Below are 26,006 nucleotides of genomic sequence, written 5' to 3' on the forward strand. Positions count from 1 at the left end.
TGTGAAATGGGGTGTTATACCTTTGGTAATTAAATAAAAATGGGCAGATCTCCCCACTACTGTAAGTAGGGTGTTTATACTTTTGGTGATTAAATCTAAAAATAGGCAGGAGTTACAATTTAATCTTCACAGTCAGGGGAGATTTAATTAATTTCATTGTAACAATCATGGGAGAGTAAAATTTAATCTTCACATATGACACTAATTTACAAAGCATTTTACATATAGTATCTCATTTGATCAACACAGAAGCCTTGTGAGGTGAATGTTTCTATTACCCCTATTTTACAGGTGAGGAAACTGTCCTGAGAGGCATTTTACAGGCTCAGCATTTGAAAGTAAATGAATGAGGTAGGATTTGAACCCAGGTCTTCCTGACTCCAAGTCCAGCACTCTCTCTTTTACATCAAATTACCTATGAATGAGCAGAGAAAAGAGTACAGAGATGAAAAAAGTTACTGAAGGTCAAATAGCCAGTGGCTTAGAACTACCACAGAAGAAAATGATTTGAATGTTGCAGCTCACTACAAGCTGAAAATGAGTCAGATCTGCAGCTGGAAAAAGCCACCAATGGATCCAAACATATACAAATGAATATTGTGTCTAAGAGCAGTATTCTTTCCAACTGACCATAGTCAGGTATTTTCCAGAGTATAGTTTCTAGTTCTGACTACTCCTTTGTAAAAGGGATGCAGAGAAATGGAAGTTGATACAAAGAATAAGTGACCAAAAAGTAGATCTCATATAGTTAGATGAAAAAAGAACAGAACCTATTTCTCTTTTTAAACCTTTACCTTCTGTCTTAGAATCAATACTCTTTGTTTGTTCCAAGACAGAAGAGCAGTAAGAGCTAGGCAATGGGTGTTAAATGACTTGCCCAGGGTCACAAGGCTAGGAAGTGTCTGGGGCCATATTTGAACCCAGGACCTGCTGTCTGTAGGCCTGGTTCAAGGTCATTTAACAAGAGAAAGGGAAATGTAGTCTTGCTCACTATTCTCAAGGTTTATAGATGATGATCAAGTAAGATAAAAATTGGCTCCCATTATTTTTTTTATAAGGCAGAAGCTTCTCTTAGACAAGATTAAGAGTTTCTTCACTGTTAGGGTTTTCCAACAATAGAAGAATGAAACCTTCTAAGCAGGGGTTGAGCCTCTGGCCCAGCTGATTTCCAGAAATCTATTTACACCCTTTTCTCTGAGCAAGTTGGAGCATGGCTATCTAAGCCCCTTTCTTTAATCATCCATGGGCATGCCCCCCTGCAGAAACAATCCTCTTCTCCCATTCAGTACATGCCTCATACCATTCAGAAAACTACCCCTGACCATCCTGGGCCCTGGTGCTCTTTGAACTCTTATAGCAGTGCCTCTGCCCCCCCCATTCACCCTACTCATCACTTGTCTTTTGCACACCACCAAAAGAAACCAGTATATTATGCCATGTGTGCAAATCTCTTCCCAATTAGACTGTAAGTATGTGAGGGCACAGATTGTGTCTTTGAATCTTCTACAGTGCCTGAGATGTAGTAGGCACTCTGTAAATATTTCATCAGATCATGACTCTAGATCTGAAGTAGCCAATAGAGGCCATCTAAACCTAGCCACCTCATTTAGCAGGCGAATAAAAAGAGGTCAGGAGAAATCAAGTAACTTAACCAAGGTCATACAAGTAGTAAGCAAGCATCTGAGCCAAATTTGAACTCAGATTCAGTGATTCCAAGTTCATTATTCTTTCCATGGCATCAAACTGCTCCTTCTGTTGACTGACTGGCTGACTGATCAAATAGACAACTGCATAACCTAGATGACTGAGACCTTCACCTGCCTTAGAGGAAGGGTGCCAATTCCTTCCAGCTCTAGAAGTCTGCAACTGTCAGTAAGAATTAGCTGCACTGCGAAATTGGCAGATTTTTGCCAATAGACAGACTGGTCTGGCAACAGGCAAAGGACACAAAAAAGAAGCTTTTCTCTCCTCTGGACCCAGGAGTATGTGGTTCAGTGGCCTTTGGAACAAAAAGGAGACGAGCCAGCTGATAATTTGTCTTTCATCAATTAATTTCATAAGGTTTGGAAATCCCACTTTATTTTCCTAATGCCAGAAATCCCAGAGGTTGGCAATCTTCTAAACAAGATGTGCCAAAGTGCCAACTGCTTTCAATTGGGCAGACTGTGGGGGAGTAGAGGCTGCTGGGACAGTGCTGGTCATTACCTGGAGGGCCTTGAGGGGAAGGGTTCAGGGACACTGAATGAGTTCCAGCCCTATGAATTGAAGGAGGAGAGTGTAAACATTTCTGGCCAGATCTCATAGCTAGTGGTAGCTCTCTGTGACAATGAGAGAAGAAGGGAGTGACTCCAGCAGGGGCACTCTGTCCAAGCAGCAAAGAAAATGACCCCATCGACAGTTTGGTGCATGGGCGTGAAGTTCAAGGGGCAGGAAGAGGTTGCTATACAGTTTTCCAAACTTTTTTCCAATCTTTTACTTATGGTGGCCATCATATAGAATCTGGCAGAAAATAGTCTATACTCTATTTCCCAGGGGAAAAAAAACAAATAATATAGCTCCACCTTTTCAGGCTTCATAACTCCTCTGCATCTTTTACCCCTAAAATTAGTGTTTTTCATAGTGAACTGTGACCCTTTTTCAGGGTTAGCCTAAGAATAGATAGCTAGGTGGACAGAGCACTGGGCCTGGAGTTAGGAAGACCTGAGTTCAAAATCAGCCATGGATACTTGCTAGCTGTGTGATCCTGGGCAAGTAACTTACCTTTTATTTGCTTCAATTTTCTCATCTATAAAATAGATATTTAAAAAGCACCTATCTTGCAGGGTTATTATGATAGCCAAATGACATATTTTTAAAGTACTTAGCACAGTGCCTGGCACACAGAACACACTAAATAAATGCTTATTCCATTCCTCAACCCCATGGGAAACTACTCTGCTCTGTGTTGGTGTAAGCATTCAAGCTAAGAGATCATTGATGAAATCATTGATGAATCATTATGAGAATCATCGATGAAGACAATTTACAACTTTTTGAATAGAAGTAGCCAGCATGTTAGCACTGACACAACAGGGTTGAATAAGCCCTACTCTCTCCTCTTCACTCCATTCTCTACCCACAATTTTGTAACCTGGCTTTCTTTTAGAACAGGGTTCATCTTTATATTCTATTCTGAGCCCAAAAGTCTAGGAAGTTTTACTGAGTTTTTTTTTGTTTTTGACATTTTACTACCACATAAGCTATACCTGAATGCTCATAGAAGAACCACCAGTGGTTTCAATTTAATGAAGTTGTTCTTTATGAAGTCATTTTAGGCATCATAAGTCTGTTTTTGGTAACCTTTTCCCAGTATCCTAAAAAAATCTGCTCAAGACAATAATCTCCCTCTCCTCTTTATTTTTTTTCTTTTCCATTTTATTCATCTACTTCTCTGACTTCATGTTGTTATTTATCCTTTGTTTAAGAAGACCAGTGACAATGAAGTGATAAACTTGACTTGTGCATGAATTGGATTTGAGTGAGGCAGAGTTGTCAGCTTCACTCTCTCTTCCAATCATCAAAATTCATTGGCAGGACAAAAGCCAAATGACTGGCCATGGTCCAGAATGTCGTGGATGACCTTGATGTCTTTGATGTCTGACCAAGCTCTCAGCACTCCACAGTCCCTGCTTTGGCTGCTTTGATGGTCATTGGAACAAATTGTTCTTATCCATTTGTTCTGTGGCAAAAATTTATCACACCAATACAAAAACTCCAAGCTAAATAGGTTTTTTGAGAGGAGACCAGTCTCCCAATAAAGATGGACCCTGATCAAGATCAGAACCAGAGATCTTGGGCGATAATCTTTTTATGCCAAGAAATCTGATGATGCAGTGACATAAAAATACAATCAAAATAAAAATCAAATGAATATAAAATCTTTCACATGTGTGGTTATTAATTAATGACACAAGTACTGATTAAACTAGTGAGTATAAAAAAATCACTATGGGTGGCAACTTATGTTTATTACTATAGCTGACTTGTCTAAGGCCGTTGCAATACTCTGTCAGGGTCTTGGTATTTTTTAACTGATGATTATGATGTAATATTAAGAGTCAGCCATTTGGTTAACTTATATGTGCAAACAAGAGTAGCCTTCCACCTCCTTTGTGACTGTCTTGTTACACAAACAAGATGTGGTAGGATTAATGGAAACTCCTGGGTTATAGGCTTAAGGTCAAGATGTAAATAAGATTTGATAACACCCTAAACTGTAATAATCTTTATAATTTTTATAAATCAAGCTATATTATTTGACTATTAACTCAAAACTAATCATTGTGTTATAAAAATAATCATAAAGACTAATACTACTATAATCATGAAAAGGGGGTAGGAGATTTCACACTCACAGTTCCATCATGGGAAATCTTTACATGCTTGGAGTAGACAACTCCCTAATTCAGCAAAGGATCTGAGGCCTGTTGGCTATCTGCAACCTTATTCCATGTACAGTCCAGGATTAGAAAGCAACAAGAAACATTGTCAAGTTGAGAGAAACAATCTTGTTACTCTTCACTTATATTTCATAATAATAATAATAATAATAATTAATAATAGCTAGCATTTTAGAGCTTTACAATTTATAAAGACTTTTATGAATACTATTTAATTTATCCCACAACCACTCTGGGAGGTAAGTGCTATTAATATTATCCTCATTTACAGCTGGGGAAACTGAGGCCAACATAGGTTAATCAAGTTGCCCAGGGTTCCATAGCTAGTAAATATTTAAGGTTAGATTTGAACTCAGGTCTTCCTGACTCCGGTTCCTGTTCTTTATCAGTGGATAGGGGTGCTACCTAGCAGCATAGCTGTCTCCTTTATGAAGAATAATAAGTAAATCTACTCCTCATAGCATAATAGCTAAAATACTGCTCTCATAGCTGGGAAGACCTGGATATGGCTTCCCAATCTACCTCTAATATCTTACTAGTTGTGTAACCCTGAAAAAAATTTAATTTTTCAGAGTTCTGGGCAGCTATGATGATAAATTACAGAAAATGTATATACAGACATCCCTCATTATATCATGGTTCACTTATCACAGCTTCACTGTATCACAGGTTTAAAAAAAATATCTATGTCTATATCTATCTATATCTAATTTTGTATCGTGGAGTTTTCAGTATATTGTGGGATTTTGTGGATGAATACCGTTCTGTACACTATGGAATGCAGTAAGCCACTGCCACTTGCGCAAGTTTGCCAACATGAGATTGTACACCTCTGAGCACAAAGTGGGTGTTTCTGTATTGACTGATGGAATGAAAGGCGACCAACCACAGCTCTGTGTTCTGTATCCTGGGTGCTGATTGGCTCAGTGTTTATAAGAGTATGGGAAAGGTTAATAAGAGTGTGTAAAAGGTTTACAGGAGGGTGGGAAGGGTTCATAAAGCCTTAAAATATATATAAATAATAAAATAAATATAATGCTGCTACTTTGCAGATTTTCACCTATCATGATGGTCTCTGGCATATAACTCCTGTGATAGGTCAGGGATCACTGTACCTACATTCACAGAGGAAGTGCCCTATGCCAATGAGTCAATCAGTGTGTATTTCCTAAGAGTATATACTATGTTCCAGACAGCTGATAGAGCACCAAGCCTGGATGTCAGGAAGACTCATCGTTCTGAGTTCAAATCTGGCCTCAGACAATTCCTAACTGTGTGACCCTGGGCAAGTCACTTTACCCTGTTTGCCTCAGTTCCTCATCTGGAAAATGAGCTGGAGAAGGAAATGGCAAACCACTCTAGTACCTTTGTCAAAAAACCCAAACAGAGTCTCAAAGAGTCAGACATGACTGAAAAGACTCAACAACATGTACCATGTTCATTAGTTCAAAGAATGAAACAATCCCTGATTATTATAAGTTTACAAGTCTAGTCCTTGTCTTTCTCCTTTACTTGTTTTGTTATTCCTTCTCCATTAAATAAACACATGCTATTTGTAAGACTAGGTAAAACATTAGTATTTGGAAGAGAGGCTGAGTTGGGGCATCACCAAGATAGATGAAATCAATTAACTAACCAATCAACAGATAACTAATAAATATCCATAGTACTATGTGGTAAGGGTTAGAGGCTAGGTCACAGAGCCAAAAGCTAACTGTTCCTGCCCTCAAAGAACTTATATTCTACTAGAGATCATCGAACCATTGAAGTAGCACAGCCATTCAATGATTCAATGCCAGATCTCATTAATTTGGTAATTTAGGGGCAATCTTGGGGAAAAACATATTAAAAAAAGAGACGATTTTTAAAATTTGACTAAGATGTTTAGATAGGCTATGGAAATAAGGTTTTTAAACTTCTGAATTGGGTAGAATTGATCATGTGTGGCTAATAAGTAACAGATCATTTTCTGCTCAGTGATTACTTTAAAATGTGTCTAAATCTTTGAATAAAATCCAATACCCTATGGTTACCAGTTTTATGGGAAAAAAATCATTACAAATAAGACAGAAACGGGACTTTAGTTACTTAGAAAACCCCCATAGTTTTCAATACATGTCTTGTAGCTCTTAGCAAGAGTCAAAAGAAAATACATTAATAGCAATGCATTTTCATTCATGTGTACATGATGCTAAAATAATGGATCTTAAAAATCAAGAATTGGTCTTGAAAAATAGGGAGCAGGGCAAACATTCTTTCCTATGAATTAACAGAATGAAAGCACAGGTTGAAATTCAACATAATTCCCATGATTCCTTGGAAAATATACTATGCACCTACTTCAGGCCAGACACTGTCCTTCCTGGGCAATGATCATACACCAGGTTCTGAAGATCCTAGGATTACAGACTTTGAGCTTAAGAGGACTTAAAAGTCAGGTAGAACAGTTAGATGGCTCAATGGATAGAGCACTGGCCCTTGAATTAGGAAGACCTGAATATAAAGTTGGCCTCCGACTCTAGCAGTGTGACCCTGGGCCAGTGTCTTCATTTCTGTCTGCCTTAATCCACTAGAGAAGGAAATAGCAAACTACTCTAGCATCTCTGCCAAGAAAACTCCATGGACAGCCTAGGAACTTGTTCTAACTATGTACTCTTAGGAAAACATCTGTGGGGCAGCATCATGACATTGGCTTATAGAGTAAGCTACAAATTTGAAATCAGCTTCAACTGCCTGGTTATTTTGGGCTAGGTAGGTAATATGGACCATTTGGAGCCAAAATATCCTTTAAGCGGCAATCAGTCTGATGAAACAAATGCACCCCTTCTCAGAACCATGTTTTAAATGCAATAAATAAATAAAATAGGTGGATCTACAAAGGAAACCAATTATATTGAAATGATAAAGAAATAAATCCATGGACCCCTACTATATGGAACAGAGAAAGAAGCATAGCCCTTGTCTTGAGGGGGCAAAGGAAGGATACGGAAAATGACACAAAATGACATATTCTTCCTCTGGCTCTCGCTAGGTGAGTACCAACAGGCCCTCTCTCCACTGATATGCTTCCTTCCTATCTCCCTTTCTCCCTCCTAATTGAGAATCCATTGGTTTGAATCCCAACCTTTGCTTCGAAGGGATAACCAGGCTGCAATGCAGAACTCTACCTTTGTGTACTTCTTTAAAGGGAATGAGAAAGAAGAGGCATCAGCACATCTGTCTGGAGCCTCTACTGCTGGAGATGAAAATACAGCTCCCAGAACAAAAGCATATCCATGAAAGACTTTCCAAAGTACTTACTAACTTATTGAGTAAGAAGGGATTAGAGGAGCCCGGAGCAGGCAACAACAAAGAACATAAAGAAAAATAAAGCATATTTTTAAAGTTGCACACAAGTCGACAAAAGGGAATTTTCCATTCCTTTCAATCAAACATCTCCTTATGGCTTTCTTTACCTAGAAAGATAAAGCAAGCCTGCTTGTATTTACTGTTTTCATTCTATTACCCAACACATTTTAACTGTTGTGCAATTTTATGATATCCTAAGAGCATATCATAGGACTATATTTTAGAAAAGCAAGATGTAGTACACCAGGGGACTCAATGCACAATTCTAATAAATTCTTTCCAGTTCTGGTACATAATTAATTCCTGAAAGAAACAGAAATATAATCTTCAGCTCTTCAGTTATTTTCATCTATAAAAAGAATGAAATACCCAGTTCGCTTACATTTCTTATTTATGTATTTCATGAAATCATGATCAAATTCTTTCTATAATAACAATGTCTAAAATGGATGAAATGCAGCATGTCATAAGAACCTCAGTTCCCTCCTACATAAATGAAGGGAAGAAAGGGAGGAAGGACAACTGACTTTTGATAAGTCTCTTTCTAACTCTACCATTCCATCTTCTGTGATTCTAGTTGTAGTGGCCCAGGTCTACCAGTGGCACCCTCTCAAAGAAAAGAGCTAGAATTTCTAATGAATAGCTATCTATCTTTTTGTGTGTATGAATTGAGCAGGGGAAAGGCTAAAGGAAATATTAGGTATATGGGAAGCCCAAAGTATTACTCTTTTTTCCCTGCATTTCATTTTATTTTTTTATTACCAATTACATATATTAACAAATTTCCACATAAGTTTTCTGAAGTTATATGATAGAACTTGCCTCCCTCTCTACCTCCCTCCCTTTCTTTCCCCCTCCCAGAGCTGGCAAGCTATTCAATCTGCGTAATATGTGCATTATCACGCAAAACATATTTCTACATTATTCATTTTTGTAAGTAAATAATCTTATAAAACCAAATATATACCCAAATAAACAAGTGATAAATCACATGTTTCCATCTGCATTTCTACCCCAATTGTTCTTTCTCTGGTGGTAGAGAGCATTTTTTGTCATAAGCCCCTCAGAATTGTCCTGGATCATTGTATTGTTGTTAGTAGCAAAGTGTCATATTTTATCATTCCACAATATTGCTGTGGTTACTATGTACAATGTTTTCCTGGTTCTGCCTAAGCGTTATTCTTAACGTCACCAAACATGCTTACTATGGAAGGGTGGCTGTGTCTCTAAGATGTCAGTGAATTGAAAGTTGGGGCCAGAAGCTTGGGGCAAGTGACCAATTAACAAACTGAAGGCTAGGTAGGTGTTTCTGTGTGTCTCCACATATCTAGTCTAAGACATCAGCACATTTTTAGAGTTCATGAATTTGTCACTGGAAGGGATTAGATTTAGGATTCCAAACTATCAGGAAAGCTTAGCATAGTGGATTTCTTGAGTTCAGGAGTTCTGAGATATAGTAAAACTGAAGCCTACTAGGTACCTGCACTAAATGAAGCTCCAATATAGAGTTGAAAGGGGAGGGAGTAGACATCGAGCTACCTCAAAAGGGGTAAAAATGGCCCCACTGAAAAAATAGAGTAGGTCAAAGCTGCCATAGAGATCAGCAGTGGGATTGGTCCATGGGTAGCTGCTGAACTTCCACTCTGGAGAGAGATACAGAGACTCATTAAATTAAATTTAACACAAACAAAAGACAGAATGTTGGAGCAGGGCTTTTTAGTGATGTAGGAAGGGAGAGGACTAAGGAGTTCCACATTAAATAATACACATTAGCTTTAGCAAGAAGGAATGACTCTCATCTGAATGTCTTCCAGGAAGGAGAGAGTCATTAGTTGATGCTTCTGAGAATTTGGAAAGAGTAGAATGGGGAAAAGGAAGCCCCTTGTCTACATAGCTACAAGTTTCTTCATTTCAAGGGCTTCGCTTTAGTTTTGAATTTTATAATTTTCAGGAAAGGATTGGAGCTCTGGTTGAAAATCTCTTTCACCTTCACTATAATGGTGAGGCTTTCCTCAGTCCAAGGGAGGTGATGGTCAGGAACGTTTAGGCTCATGTTGGAGAACCTATGGCACACATGCTAGAGGGGCTGCTCCCCTCCCCGTCTCCACACACACCTAAGGGCATTTCTCACATGCCCTGTCTCTCTGCCCAGCAGCCCAATAGGAGCTCTTCCTCCCTCCCCTGTTTGGGTTAAGGGGATGACTCACATGCAGCATGAGGGCTGTACTTTGGGCACTCAGTCTCTAAAAGATTTGCCATCACTAGTCTAGGCCAATTATGGCCTCTATATTACTGCATTCATTATCTATCATGGACCTATCATGGACTGCTACTTGCTCTAATGTAGGGCAGCCCTTCATTAGCTGTCATAAGTTTTTATCACATATCAATGAATTATGATAAGTTTGGGTTCCTTGTATCCCTAACATCCCACAACTTCATCTCCACTCACCATGTTGAACTAACTATACCCTCTGAACCAAGGATGCCTTCCAGTTGGTCCAGTCAGAAGGCAGGTCTCTCCCCTGGCTGAATGCTCTGACAGATGGCAAGTCCTTCTACTTTTGGAGGAGGTCTGTGCTCAAGAGTTATACTCACAAGAACTCTCTCCACTGTGCGTGCTAGCCTCCCCCAACTTGCCATTTGTCAGGAGAGGGTTTTATTAGACTGAGCCTACAGTTGCTTTTAGGAACCTCAATTCTATCTACTCTAGCTCCTTTTGCCAGAGCTAGCCTGACCTGTTTGTGAAGATGATGCTGGCCTCTTTATGAACTGAGAGTGATACAGCAATATAGCAACATCACTGGCACCAGTTTCAACGTGCACCTAACTCAGTTTCAGTTATCGGAATGTAGACAACTAGATCCGCAAATATTTCAAATGTTGGTCACAGCATATGTATGGAAAACAAATTCTCTAGAATCATATTGACCCTTTTAACTGAACTGATATGAATGAGGAACTAACTGCACTCACCTGGGGCTAAAACCAAATACTGGCTCTGACTCCTTGGTTTGAAAACCCCATCAAGGTTTGGACTCTTTCTCAACTGTTTTGGCCAATCACCTATTTTAACTGTTGGCTACAAATTGCTTCGCTCATTCTTCTTACTTTTTTTTGCAGTTAAAGAAAGTCTATTTCAACAAAAAGTTTTTATGGTTAAATTCAATTCTGAACGGAAAAAAGATGAAAATGAAAATGTTTTCTGAATTTTTGTTGTCTTTACACTAAATAGGATGGGAATTAGACCTGAGATTAAATTGATAAAAGGGAATTTCCATGTGAGGAAACTCCTACTCCCAATTCTGGCTCCTTCTCTGCAACTCCAATTAACTTTTAAAGAATTGCTGAAGCCCCAGAATGCCAATGACTTGCCCAGGCTAAGCTGATATGTGATTTGGAAACTTTGAATTGTAGAGAGTTGCCTAGGATAAAAAGAGGGCAGGTCATTTAGCTAGTGTCACACAGTCAGTACATCCCAGAGGCAGGTTTTCTGGCTTTGAGACCAACTCTTCTGTCATTACTCCAAGAAGGTCCAACTTTGATACTAAATCAGCATTCTTATATTAAAAATGGGGTGTATGGGGTGCTCAGGGAGGGGTAGTATCTCTGGTATGGAGGGCTTGTCATGCCCTTCTAGGGCAGCTCTCCAGCCTCTGACCCTCACCTGACACCCAGCTCTCACTTGTGGATCCCAGTAGCTGCTAGCATGCGGCAGCGGCCACACCCCGGGCAACGGCTTCGACAGGCCGGCTAAACCTTGTGAGGGTAGCCATCGGGTTGACGTCGACCCCTGGTGAACTAGGGCTTTGCTCACCCAGCATTTGAAGACTGCTTCAGCGGAACAGGCGGAAGAAACCAACAAGAAGGTTCAACGGCTGAGATAGCGATGCAGCAAGGCACTGTGGAGTGCTTAGGGCGTGATGGAGCACAAAAGACAACATAGCCATCCAATGCAGCTGAGGAAGTCTCCAGGTGTAATGACTTTTCGTGCCACTGGATCCAGGTTTCCAACGCCAAGAGAGTGGGACTGTCTCTGTGCATCGACTTTTCCACTTAAATCTTCATGCACAGGTGTCTTTGTGCACAAAAACACACAAAGACAATTGACATCCTCGGTTCGAGAGACAACCAACAACAATATTAAAAATGCCCCCAAAATAAATCTATGGCTATAAACAAAGGGGAATCGTTATCGCATTCCTTCACAAAAGCCTTTGTTTCCAGACTCAGAAATGTTTAAGGGTCACCTATCAAAACCTGAGTTATCAACAAGACATAAAGCTTCTAAGGGCTTTGGGAAGAGTTCCTGGCAAGGAGAATGGGAGAATTAGGTATACAACTGGAATTGCCTCAAGATCATTTGGCCTAAAAGCAGAATGGCTTTTCTCTAAGAGGGACTTGTTCCGTTCCATTTCAAAGCTTCACTGCTGAACCATATTTAAAGCTTTGGCCTACTTTATGGGACCGTGAAACAGATGGCCTTCCTTACATCGGCCCATTATTAAAATGAAAGGTAGCGAACAACAACTTTTCCTTTTTGATTTTACTTGACAATACCTTCCAAATAGGCCAGGTTGAAAAGGAAAATTACAAAGGCTAGCTAGACCTGGCAAGGAGGAACTCAGAAAAGCTGGACTGAATATAGAGACTCTACTTAAAAGAGACAAAGATGGGAAGAAAATATTGTTTAAATGTATTAGATGTCAGATGTAGCTCAACAAAGGGGATAGCCTCTTTGTAGGCAGTGAGAGGAAGGCAAGAGGTAGATAGAGGCCCCTAATCATCAAAAGCCCAAAGAAAGAATTTGTATTCACTTGAACTTCAAGACCTAAAGGCAAAGGCGACAAGGAAATCACCTGAGATGGGCGCTCAGGAAGCCTAAACAGAATAAATCAGTCACAGTACTTTAAAAATCCAAGCAAAAAAGCTATATTACCTATGGCCTAGGGCCCATGAAGAAAATAATTGCAGTCACATGCGGTCTCAATTTCAGAGCCAGAGGGGTCATCTAACTCAGTCCTGGCCAAAGGGCAGAGTAGGAATTGATGTATTTGCCCAGAGTCACAAGGGCAGAAAGTAGTAGAGCCAGGATCTGAACCTGGGTCCTTGGACTCCAGATGAAAGATCACCCTATTAAAACAGTGCCTTGAGGTTTGTAATGTGCTCTGCACATATTATCCCAATCGAGCTACACAGCAGCATGTGGTAGCGATTAGAAGCATTATTACCTCCCCCCAATGTAAAGAAGAGGAAACTGAGGCTCAGAGACATGAGGGATTAGCCCTGGGTCATATAACTAGTAAGTGTTGGAGGTCAAGATCAGAACACAAGTCTTCCTGACTTCATGCCAGGCATTTTATCTACTCTGCTAGGCTCCATCTCCACATTTCAACATCCACTTTTGGAAACTCACAGAGAGTAGCTGAAGCATCCAAAAGATAGTATGGGAAAAACATCAAGTTGGTATGTTGTTTCGTTTTGTGAAAGAGCAAGACAGTCACCCCTGTCATGGAACTTGGGAGACAGAAAAAGGTCAGAAAAGATCTTGAACTATCCAGGGTGAACCATCTGGAAGACTGGGGAGAGGGAGGAGCTGAACATCAGTAATTGGCTGCTTTAGGTACAATTCACCTGAAGGTAAAAGTAACCTTTCCGCATCCTTCCCAGACTCATTATTCTCTTATCGATAAAAGAAATAAGTTCTTTTATTCCAATACATTACCTGCCCACGTATTGTGGTGAATGTGTTAGCAATATATTAAGGGCCTGAGACAAGCTCTTGAAGTTTGCATTGGCGATAAAGGGCTAGTCTATAAGGAGCTGATTGTTATTATTGTTCACCTTCATTTATTACTCAGTTTTATCATCCTTACAAATGGTGACTATATTTTTCTGCCAGTGCACAGTATCTGTGATGTTTGTCTGAAGAAGTGAGCGGTTAGGTCTTGAGATAACCATCAGAGCCCATTTTTTATGGAAAAGACTGATACAGAGTGAGGAGGGCAGGGCAAAGAGGTCCTCTTACCCAAAAAGTAAAGGAGAGCTTTGATCATGCTGGTGAACATGAGTCCTTGGCATATAGGTAAAATACATGATCTGGATGACAGACCTAGAAAGCTAAAGCTCAAATGAGAGAGGGCTAATTTATCTGCCTATTAGATCAGGCCCTGCACTTGGAGTCAATAAGACCTGGATTTGCAACACCAGCTATATGGCCATAGGCAAGTCACTCAGCCTCCTGGGGTTCCAGTATCATCATCTGTTAATTGAAGATAATGGCACCCACCCCACAGAGTTGTTGTGAGGGTGGAAATAAATAATTTTAGATATCGTAAAGTCCAAACTTGTGATTTCATTTGTGTAAGGAACTCCTACTATGGATATGCCTAGGGATGGGCAACTTTTGTGCAATTTACAGACTTGGATAATTACCTAGAGCCACAAGAAATTCAGCCATCTACCCAGGATCACACAACCAGTATATATCAAAGGTAGAACTTGATCCCAAGTCTTCTAGGCTTCAAGAACAGCCTTTTATTACTACACCACATTCTTTCTCCAATATAAATCTGTTAGATATTAGGTGATATATAAATGTCAGTAACTATTACAATTATTATTATTCCCAGTCCTCTATTCTCTCTTTTATTTACTTTTTAAAAAACAAAATGGCTAAATTGAATTATTTATGAAACACTTTCTCTTTGAAAAGAGAAAGGTGGCAAGGCATAGTGGATAGAATTTAGAAGTCTGACATTTATATCTATGAACTTTAGATTACTCCACCCTACTTAGTCTAACAAATACAGGAATGTCTACACCCATACTTAAGGATTAAGTATCTAGGAGGATGGCCGATGACAGACATGTGCTAGCAAATGACAAATCAGAAACAACTGACAGACCCCTGGCCTGTCCTAAGTCAAGCCTAAGATATCATTGGTATATGTGAGATAACAGGAAAGTGATGTAAAACCGTCTATATATTTCATGTCACTTCCTCTCTCTGGCTTCTTTGGAGGTGGACAGGAGGCGGGCAGAGCATGCTGAGCATTTCAGCATCTTGGGTGGCAGCTGCTATTGTCTGGGTTTAGTGGTGAGTTTTCCTTGATACCATAATGGAGGAAGCTGAGTAGCCTACTTCAGGTGGGTCATCTTTACTGAGATCTATCAGAGTTTAGGCTGATTCTTTCTCCTTTACCTTCCAAACACTATCCTCTTAAAAAGCCACTAATCTTCTTCAGGGACCTCGTGGTGGAGGACTTTGAACTCCCCCTGGCACAGGCTAGGCAGGAGAAATCCTACATCTTTTCCCTCTCCCTTCTCCTTAATTCCTTCCCTCTATATTAATTTAATCACAATAAATTAAAAAACAGACTTGGGTATTTTATTTGGGATATTCTCTGGTGAGCAAAAATAATTTAGATTAGGTCACAACCCTAAAATTATCCTTATATATCTTAACCAGAACCTATACTTGTTTTGTGATCATGAGGAATTTAATTAATTTACTTAACCTCTTCCAATCCTAGGCAATTCTCTCAGACAATAAGGTCAAGTTAAGTTGCCTGTCTGCATTAATGGAAGGAGATTCCACACCAGAAATTCCTTACATAGAGTTGAAAACTATGTTAAGGCACTAAGCTAGGTATTGATCTGGATAAGGACCTTTTGTATGAAATATTCTTCAATGGAAATCAACCTGGAGCCAGATAATAAAAATAACCATACTACACATGTCTATACACTTGTTTCTGTTAAGGTGACAACCATTTGCATAATAATTTGCCAAGACAGTAGAAAATATCAGGTCTGCCAGGTCACAGACAATTAAGGAACTTTGGATAGGCACAGCTTCTTTAGTCTGTGTTCAGGATTTAAATTTATATTTTTACACTAAACCTAACTATAATTCTTAGTCTTAAAGAGTAGTCTGAGGCTCAGAGAGATTATGCAGCTAGGAAATTTCTGAGGCAAGATTGAAATCCAGTTTTTCTAGATTCCTAGTTTAACACTATATCCACCATGCCACTTGTCCTCCTCACCCCTACTTCAAACTGGCAAGGAATTATTCTTGACCTTTATCACAATTAGGATTTTTCCCCAGCAATCAAAATCATTTGATAAGCACATTGGGAGCAGTCCATTTAAATGTTAACAAATCTATTCTGATCACTCAGTTCAACATATTTATTGAATATATGCCACATTCAAGGCTTGGCGGGAGATCCTTTGAAAACAAAAAAAAATATGACTTAATTCTTGCCCTCAAGAACTTTTTATTATTGGGGGCAACTGGGTGGCTCAGGGGATAGAGATCCACACCTGGAAACAGGAGGTCCTTATTTCAAATCTAATTTCGGACATTTCCTAGCTGCATGACCCTGGGCAAGTCACTTAACCCCAATTACTTTGCCCTTGCCATATCTTCCTTGAAACCAATACTTACTATTGATTCTAAGCCAGACAATAAGGGTTAAAAAAGAGATAGAACCTCATATTCTTCTTAGAATATGTGTGTAGAGGGGAGGGGCAGAAAGGATGTGCCATGCATTTAGATAGAGTATTACATGATGGGGGAAGGGTTCCCAGGAAAATATGAGGAGAATGAATGCTTTTACCTGGGAAGATAATTCAGCAAAAAATAGATTTAAAACCACTTGTTGGTGAGTATCTTTTGCTAACTGTCATTGCTTACATTGTCTGTAGTCAGAAATTATTTTCATAGGTCTTGAGAACATAACTGCTAGAGAGTTATCTTTGATCTTGCCAAAGACTTAAGAATTCATCAATGTGGGTCACCCCTTCCAACTTCCATCTCCTCTCTAGGCCTCATTTTCTTCATGTATAAAATGAGGAAGTTATATCACCTGATCTCCTACCAAAGTCCCATCTAGCTCTCAATCCTGGCTCCTAGACTAGATACTATGTAAGATCCAAGTTTAATCAAGAGACAGCCAGAAGTCAGCCAACTGATTCTGCTGCTGGATCACTGAGATATAGCCAATTGTTTCAGCTGCTGGAGTAGGCAGTCAGAATCAGGAAAATGAGCTTGAGAATATGAACTCTGACAAATATAATTCCAGAAACACCCTGATTCATTTTGGAGGAAAGAGGGATTAATACTTGTTTCAACATTGCAAGGATCTAGGATTTTACATGTAGGAGTATTATCTCTACCAACACAAATTGCAACTCTTCTTCTGCCTAGAATTTTTTCTCTGAGCATTGCTATTTCTGAAATATGTTGGGGTGGGAGAGGGGGGGAGTTGAGAGGGGACATGGAGCCAAGATGGCAGCTTAGTAGCAGCAAAAGTCAAAACCACTCTGAGTATACTTCTAAACCAATCTTTAAAAATGACAGGAATCAAAATCCAACAGTAAGATGGAGGGAGGGGGTTCCCCACTGAGCACAACTTAAAAGGTCAGCAGAAAGATCTGATTTTCATGGGATAAGAGGGAACCTGAAGCAAAACTGCATACAGAAGAGTGCTGGCCAACTATCCCCCTCATCTACCATGTTAGAATTCACTAATGGGCACAAGCCAACTTCAGGATTCCAGGACCTGGGCTACATCAACAAAAAAGCACCTCAGATGCACCCCCTTCAAGTCCCAGGTCATGGCACCAGACCACAGTAAGGTCTGGAAGTTCATAGCACTGAACCCTTCAAGCTTCCTCTGATGCAATTGAAGATCTAGCTCCAGGGAAAAATAGCTCACAGTGCCGAACCCTGGAAGCCAGCAAAGGAGACAGAATAAAAAAGGGTTTGTAGAATTACCAGTCCACAGGCAAAAAAAGGCTATGAAAATAAGCAAACAGTAGGAAAAAAACACTTAACCTGTACAAATTTCTAAAAGGAAAAAGAGTGAAGACCAGAACCAACAGAGGATGTTGAAAAACAAGCAACTACAAGCAAAACTTCAAAAAAAATGGGAATAGGTCTCAAACTCTGAAAGAACTCAAAAAGAATTCAAAATTCAAATAAAACAGGTTGAAGAAAATGGGAAGAAAACTGGAAAAAAGAAATGAAAGTAATACAAAATGAAAATAACATAAAAAGCAAAATTGGTCAACTGGAAAAAGAGGCACAAAAACCCAATAAAGAAAAGAGATCCAGATAAATCAAACCAAAAAATAAACAAGAAAGAGGTAAAAGAGGTGAATGAAATCTTAGAAAAATTAGAGTTAATAGACATATGGAGAAAAATAAATAGGGACAAAAAGGAATACACATTCTTTTCAGCACCATGGCACATTCACAAAAATAGATCATACACTAGGTCACAGAAACATGGCACTCAAATGCAGAAAAGCAGAAATAATAAATGCAGCCTTTTCAGATCACAAGGCAATAAAAATATTGATTGGTAAGGGTACATGGAGAGCCAAATCAAAAATTAATCGGAATTAAATAATATGATACTCCAAAATCAGATAGTTAGAGAAGAAATCATAGAAACAATTAATAATTTCATTGAGGAAAATGACAATGGCGAGACATCCTTTCAAACCTTATGGGATGCAGCCAAGGCAGTACTTAGAGGAAAATTCATATCCCTGAGTACATATATTAACAAATTAGGGAGGACAGAGATCAAGGAATTGGAAATGGAAATCAAAAAACTTGAGAACGAACAAATTAAAAACCCCAAGAAGAAAACCAAACTAGAGATCCTAAAAATTAAGGGAGAAATTAATAAAATCGAAATTGAAAACTATTTTGCTAATAAACAAGACTAGAAGTTGGTACTTTGAAAAAACAGACAAAATAGACAAAGTACTGGTTAATCTAATTAAAAAAAGGAAAGAAGAAAGGCAAATTGACAATATCATAGATGAAAAGGGGATCTTACCTCCAATGAAGAGGAAATTAAGGCAATCATTAAAAACTTCTTTGCCCAATTATATGGCAATAAATATACCAACCTAGGTGATATGGATGAATATTTACAAAAATATAAATTGCCTAGACTAACAGAAGAAGAAATAGATTTCTTAAATAATCCCATATCAGAAAAAGAAATCCAACAGGCCATCAAAGAACTTCCTGAGAAAAAATCCCCAGGGCCTGACGGATTCACCAGTGAATTCTATCAAACACTCAAAGAACAGCTAACACCAATACTATACAAACTATTTGACATAATAAGCAAAGAGGAAGTTCTACCAAACTCCTTTTATGACACAAACATGGTACTAATTCCAAAGCCGGGCAGGCCAAAAACAGAGAAAGAAAACTATAGGACAATCTCCCTAATGAATATAGATGCAAAAATCTTAAATAGGATACTAGCAAAAAGACTCCAGCAAGTGATCAGAAGGGTCATCCACCATGATCAAGTAGGATTTATACCAGGGATGCAGGGCTGGTTCAATATTAGGAAAACTATCCACATAATTGACCACATCAACAAGCAGACCAACAAGAACCACATGATTATCTCAATAGATGCAGAAAAAGCCTCTGATAAAACACAACACCCATTCCTACTAAAAACACTAGAAAGCATAGGAATAGAAGGGTCATTCTTAAAAATAATAAACAATATATATCTAAAACCATCAACTAATATCATCTGCAATGGGGATAAACTAAATCCATTCCCATTAAGATCAGGAGTGAAACAAGGATGCCCATTATTTATCTCTATTATTTGGCATTGTATTAGAAACACTAGCAGTAGCAATTAGAGAAGAAAAAGAAATTGAAGGCATTAAAATAGGCAAGGAGGAGACCAAATTATCGCTCTTTACAGATGACATGATGGTCTACTTAAAGAATCCTAGAGATTCAACCAAAAAGCTAATCTAAATAATGAACAACTTTAGCAAAGTTGCAGGATACAAAATAAACCCACATAAGTCATCAGCATTTCTATATAATTCCAACACAGCTCAGCAGCAAGAACTAGAAAGAGAAATCCCCTTAGACAAAATAAAATACTTAGGAATCTGCCTCCCGAGACAAACACAGGAACTATATGAACACAACTACAAAACACTCTTCACACAACTAAAACTAGACTTGAACAATTGGAAGAACATTAACTGCTAATGGGTAGGACAAGCCAATATAATAAAAATGACCATCCTACCCAAACTCATCTATCTATTTAGTGCCATACCCATGGAACTTCCAAAAATTTTTTTTACTGATTTAGAAAAAACCAACAAAGTTCATTTGGAAGAACAAAAGATCATGGATATCCAGGGAAATAATGAAAAAAAAATACAAAGGAAGGGGGTCTTGCAGTCCCAGATCTCCGACTATATTATAAAGTAGCGGTCATCAAAACAATTTGGTACTGCCTAAGAGACAGAAAGGAGGATCAGTGGAATAGACTGGGGGTGAGCGACCTCAGCAAGACAGTATATGACAAACACAAAGATTCCAGCTTTTGGGACAAAAATCCACTATTTCATAAAAACTGCTGGGAAAATTGGAGGACAGTGTGGGAAATAATAGGTTTAGATCAACACCTCACACCCTACACCAAGATAAATTCAAAATGGGTGAATGACTTGAACATAAAGAAGGAAACTATAAGAAAATTAGGCGAACACAGAATAGCATACATGTCAGACCTTTGGGAAGGGAAAGACTTCAAAACCAAGCAAGAATTAGAAAGAGTTACAAAATGCAAAATAAATAATCTGGAATACATCAAATTAAAAAGTTTTTGTACAAACAAAACCAATGTAACCAAAATCAGAAGGGTAGCAACAAATTGGGAAACAATCTTCATAAAAACCTCTGACAAAGGTCTAATTACTCAAATTTACAAAGAACTAAATCAATTGTACAAAAAATCAAGCCATTCTCCAATTGACAAATGGGCAAGGGACATGAACAGGCAGTTCTCAGCCAAAGAAATCAAAACTATTAATAAGCACATGAAAAAGTGTTCTACATCTCTTATAATCAGAGAGATGCAAATCAAAACAACTCTGAGGTATCACCTCACACCTAGCAGATTGGCTAACATGACAGCTATGGAAAGTAATGCATGCTGGAGGAGATGTGGCAAAGTAGGGACATTAATTCATTGCTGGCGGAGTTGTGAATTGATCCAGCCATTCTGGAGGGCAATTTGGAACTATGCCCAAAGGGTGATAAAAGACTGTCTGCCCTTTGATCCAGCTATAGCACTTCTGGGTTTGTACCCCAAAGATATAATAAGGAAAAAGACTTGTACAAGAATATTCATAGCTGCGCTCTTTGTGGTGGCCAAAAATTGGAAAACGAGGGGATGCCCTTCAATTGGGGAATGGCTGAACAAATTGTGGTATATGTTGGCGATGGAATACTATTGTGCTAAAAGGAATAATAAAGTGGAGGAATTCCATGGAAACTGGAACAACCTCCAGGAAGTGATACAGAGCAAAAGGAGCAGAATCAGGAAAACATTGTACACAGAGACTGATACACTGTGGTACAATCGAAGGTGATGGACTTCTCCATTAGTGGCAATGCAATGTCCCTGAAGAATCTGTAGGGATCTAAAAAATACTATCCACAAGCAGAAGATAAACTGTGGGAGTAAAAACACTGATGAAAAGCAACTGCTTGACTACAGGGGTTGAGGGGATATGACTGAGGAGAGACTCTAAATGAACACTCTAATGCAAATACCAACAACAGGGAAATGGGTTCGAGTCAAGAACACATGTGATAACCAGTGGAATCGTACGTTGGCTATGGGAGAGGGAAAGGTGCTGGGAGGGAGGAAGGGGAGGAAAAGAAAATTATCTTTTTTTCCAGTGAATAATGTTTGGAAATGACCAAATAAAATAATGTTTAAAATAAAAAAAAAAAGAAAAGAGATCCATGAAAGGTAGAATGGATTAAATGGAAAAGGAGGATCAAAAGGTTATGGAAGAAATTCAATCTTTAAAAATTATAATTGGGCAAATACAATGTAATGTGACTTCATAAGATATCAGGAAATAATGAAACAAAATCAAAAGAATGAAAAATAGAAGAAAACATGAAATATCTCATTAAAAAATATAACTGACCTAAGAAATAGATCCAGAAGAGACAACAGAATTATTGGAATTCCTGAAACTTATAACCAAAAAAAAAGACTAGATATCATATTACAAGAAATTATCCAAGAAGACTTCAGCTTAGGAGCAGTAAAATCCTAAACCTCTCTGACTGTCCTTCAATACCAATCTTTAATAAAAAGTGCTTCAAAAACATAGGAATCCAAACCTAACAACAAGATGGAGTCATTGGGCTCTCTTGCTGAACACAACTTGAAAGGTAGGCATAGAAAGTAGAGTTTCATGGTATAAGGGGAAGACCAGATACAAGGCTGGACTGGCTGAACCCTCCCCAACACACACACACACACACACACACACACACACACACACACACACACCACTTTGAGACCTGTAAATAGATGTGGGCTGACTTTGGGATACTGGGGTGGGGGCTGCAAACTTGAAGTAGGACCTCAGACCCATCACTTGAGGTCTCAGGCCCTGACAGTGGCTGGAGGGGAGGAATTTCTGGTGGGGAAGGAGCCATTTAGCAGAGTACCTTCAGCCTCCATGGCTGGATATGGTGAAGATTTGGTCCCAAGACAGATTAGCTCAACCAGCCTGATTCAGTACACCAGCAGAGGAGAGAGAAGACTGAAGACTCAGACCCAGGGCAGAACAGCTCAAATGGTCTGATCCAGTAAACCAGCAGAAGGATTAGCTTACAATCCATGGGGTGGGGGGGGGGGGTGGGGGTGAAGAGAGAGAAAATGAGTAAACAACAGAAAAAAGGTAATGATTGAAAATTCCTAAGGGGATGAAGACTGTAAATATTAAAATTAATAATCAATAATTATGTATTATATTCTAAACATTGGTAATTTCATGAATATATCTCTTCAATTCCATTTTACTCTAATGCTAGCTAAAACATCATACTTTTTGAAGATTAAAGATGTAGATGGGGACATCTAATCAAATAAATAGGATTGGGAAAAGGATGTTGGTTACCACACAACAAAAGGTTGATCCTAATTTCCTCCTGGACTGAGAAATAACTTTAATGGGGAATCTTACAACAAAATTTGACTCCCTGGAGCAACATCATTCTGTTGAATAGTTATTTCTTCCAGCAAAATCCACAACTCAAAAAAAGCAATCTCCTGCACCAGTCATAGGCAGATGTTGCCAAGAGGTATAGCAGGCAGGCTAACCAAGTTTCCAGAGGTGTTTTAAAGCTAGGACTTTGTTTTAAGGATAGTACCAAAGGAGTCTCTCACGCAAGCCAAGGAAGGTAAGTCTCTTCAAGGGTGTCATTTCTCAGCTCGGGGTTTGGACCAGAGCCTTCAAAAGCTAAGGTACAATCCTTCCAAAAAGTACTTTGGTTCAAGTCAGAGCCCAGGGGCTGCGAAACTGACTAAGTCTTCAAGGACAATGATAACGGTGCAAAGAAGCACGAGCAGGTAGAGCTAACGCTGTGGGGGTTCCTGTGCCTGGCTGACTGCGCATGCGCCTGACTGCCACTTCTAGGTTCCGAGGTGTTGCCTCTCTCATTCTATTGGAGGGCTCACGTTGCTAGGCGACAGTTCGCGGAGTTCTAGGTTGCCAGGCAAGGCCAGATTTGTTTGAGGCAACCAGCACGGGCAGATCAGTTGTTATTCATTCGTTCCCCACTTCGGTTCCCGTTCCTGTTTCTCCCGCTCGTTGATCCCAGGTACTGTTTCTGGTCCTTTTCCCATTCCTGTTCCTGGTCCTTTTCCCATTCCTGTGCCTGGTCCTTTTCCGATTCCTGTGCCTGGTTCTTTCCCCATTCCTTTTCCCGGTCCTTTTCCCATCCCTGGTCCCCGTCCTATTTCTGCTGCTGTTCCCAGTCCGTTCCTGTTCCAGGTCCTGTTTCCACGCCTCTTCCTGGTCCGTTTCTGTTCGTGTTCTTGTTCCTGTTCTGGGTCCAGACCTGCCTCCCGTTACACCATTTGTGAAAAGCTCCACTGAGTAAGAAAAGAGGGAAAGTGACCAATTTCCCCAAAAGGAGGGTGTCTGTCATCTACAGCCTACTTCATTCCATCTGCTTGCTGGGTATCCCTACCGACCATCATGGGTAATCATCTTGACACTCCTGGCCAGAACTTTGTGCTAGGACTCCGGATTACCAGCGCCATAGTGAGTAACATCTTGACCAACTACGTACTCCCCTTGATTCTCTACTACATCTATCAGTATGCCTTTTTAGTAACAGCCTCAATGCAGTTTGCTGAGGGGACAGTGATCTTCTTCACACTCTGGGTATCACCAAAAGATCTTGGCCTGATAGATGCCATAGAGTTTGAACGGCTTACATTTCATCGTGCTGCAGTAAATGACATCCGTGAAGTAGGAGTAAATGAAAACAACATCTTGGGTGAGGAGAATGAGCAAGAAGATGATAGAGTACCCCGAATGCCATCCTTTGCCCTCCGTTGCCTCTATGGGTTTGTACTATATACCCTGGCCTATGCCAGCCTGACATACACAGAAGATTTCTTCTTCTTCTGGATGCCCTTTTATCTAGACGACAACTTTCCACATGCAGGCCGCCTTTCCATCTGGTACGTTGTTGGAGTGGCTTTAGGTGGAATGTTTCAAACCTTACTCTCAGAAAGAGTCCAGAAGAGATCTCCTATGTTAGCTGTGTGTCTAGCCATTGGGTTCCTGGTTAGATATAGCTATTTCCCCCGACACATGGCTATGAGTGTACTGCTAATGTCAGTTATAAGTCTTTTCATCAGCAAAACGTCAACTATATTTGGTTCTACCATCTTCCCTGAGCTGAATGCCCAAGAGCGGATACATGGGAGTAGAGAAGTCTGGGCTATAGTTACGGGCGTTGTGAATGGAATTAGAAGGATGGGTACAACAACAGAGCAGTTTTTAATGTCTCTGCTCCAAACCAAATTTGGATGGATATGGGTTTCCTATTTTTTTGTGTTCATCACAGGTTTCGCCATTCTCTTTATTTTCCCACTACTATTGAGGAAAATAAGAGATCTTATACAAAGGCCATTTATACCTGTAGAGGATGACCAGGCCCCCTAGGGAGAGGCTTCCCAAAGAACAAGGAACAAGCACAACACATATTTTTGTTTCCTTTAATTAAATGAATGGGTTAGGGGCAGGGTGGAGGGTTAGAGGTTCTATATTGCTTACAACTTGAATAAAAATCAGTACTGTCAGCCACTTGAGAAACAGATATACCAACAACTAAGATGGAACATCAGAGCTGTGCACACTACAGGACTGGACTAAAAAAAAACTAAAAAAAGGCAACCATGCCTTTAGAATTAATTCATATATTTTTCTTGAATTCATTACTTTAACACTTCTGGCTCTTCAACAAGCTTCTGATACTTGTTTCTTTGTGTAACAGTGTGATTAAAAAAGAAAAACCACAATGTTCATTTGTTGTCTGTTTTAATAATATTAATAAAATAATAAATAAATCAGTTTGTGACGGTCTTTGCTTATAGTAATAGTGAATTAAAAGAATAAGTGAATAATCCTTATAAGGTATGTCAGCTAAGTTGTGTTTCCCTTGAACTTTACCTTCCCTGAAAAATGACACTGCCTCCTCAGTTCTTGTGAGGAAAAATTCCTATTCCAGGTTTAAAAAATGGAATTGCTTGTCCATCTGGCCCCCATTCTTACCTAATACCAATCTTTTCATTCACTGTCCCTGACTTCTGGAAGCACTTATTAGCCATCCTTTTCAAAGGATGTAGGTGGTAGATCAATTACTTTGATAATGCCAAAATATAACTGGTGACTGAAGTAGGCAATGACCCAAATGTGGTACTAGGGCACTTTAATGATAAACGGGAAAATGAGTTAGTATCCTCAGCCCTGCTTTTAGTGGTTTGATCTTTGTCCTAAGTGAGTTTCCTAAGCTATTTCAGTGGAGATCTAGAATTGGAGGGAAGGAAGTGACTTAGCCCAGGAAAGAGAGGTAGACTGCAGTTGAAAATTAAATTAGTAAAGGGGTCAGGTCTGGGAAATCTCTATTCTGCAGAAAAATTCAGACCCTGTCTCCAAGGTTGTAGATTCCCCGTGCCAGGCACCAACATTAAGGTTTCTGTGTATTTATGTGTGTATTTCAAACTATGGAAACTAACTATAATGGGAAATAGAGTACAGTTTGGGAGTTTGTGGCCTCACTTGGGGAAGAGTCCTTTTTTCTATGATTTGCTA

General features: G+C 39.4%; 1 protein-coding gene across 1 annotated transcript; it reads left to right on the top strand.

Moving 5' to 3' along the window:
- The first annotated feature begins 23,879 nt into the window (after nucleotides 1–23,879).
- Nucleotides 23,880–24,857, top strand: LOC103104897 (sugar phosphate exchanger 3-like). Its single transcript, XM_056809356.1, has one exon. The coding sequence runs from the start codon at nucleotides 23,880–23,882 to the stop codon at nucleotides 24,855–24,857; it is 978 nt and encodes a 325-aa protein (XP_056665334.1).
- The last annotated feature ends 1,149 nt before the right edge of the window (nucleotides 24,858–26,006 follow it).

The sequence above is a fragment of the Monodelphis domestica genome, chromosome X, assembly GCF_027887165.1.
Source record: "Monodelphis domestica isolate mMonDom1 chromosome X, mMonDom1.pri, whole genome shotgun sequence".
Taxonomy (NCBI): Eukaryota; Metazoa; Chordata; class Mammalia; order Didelphimorphia; family Didelphidae; genus Monodelphis; species Monodelphis domestica.

Excerpts from the sequence above, each read along its gene's own strand:
- LOC103104897 (XM_056809356.1), top strand. The coding sequence starts at position 23,880 with ATGGGTAATCATCTTGACACTCCTGGCCAGAACTTTGTGCTAGGACTC.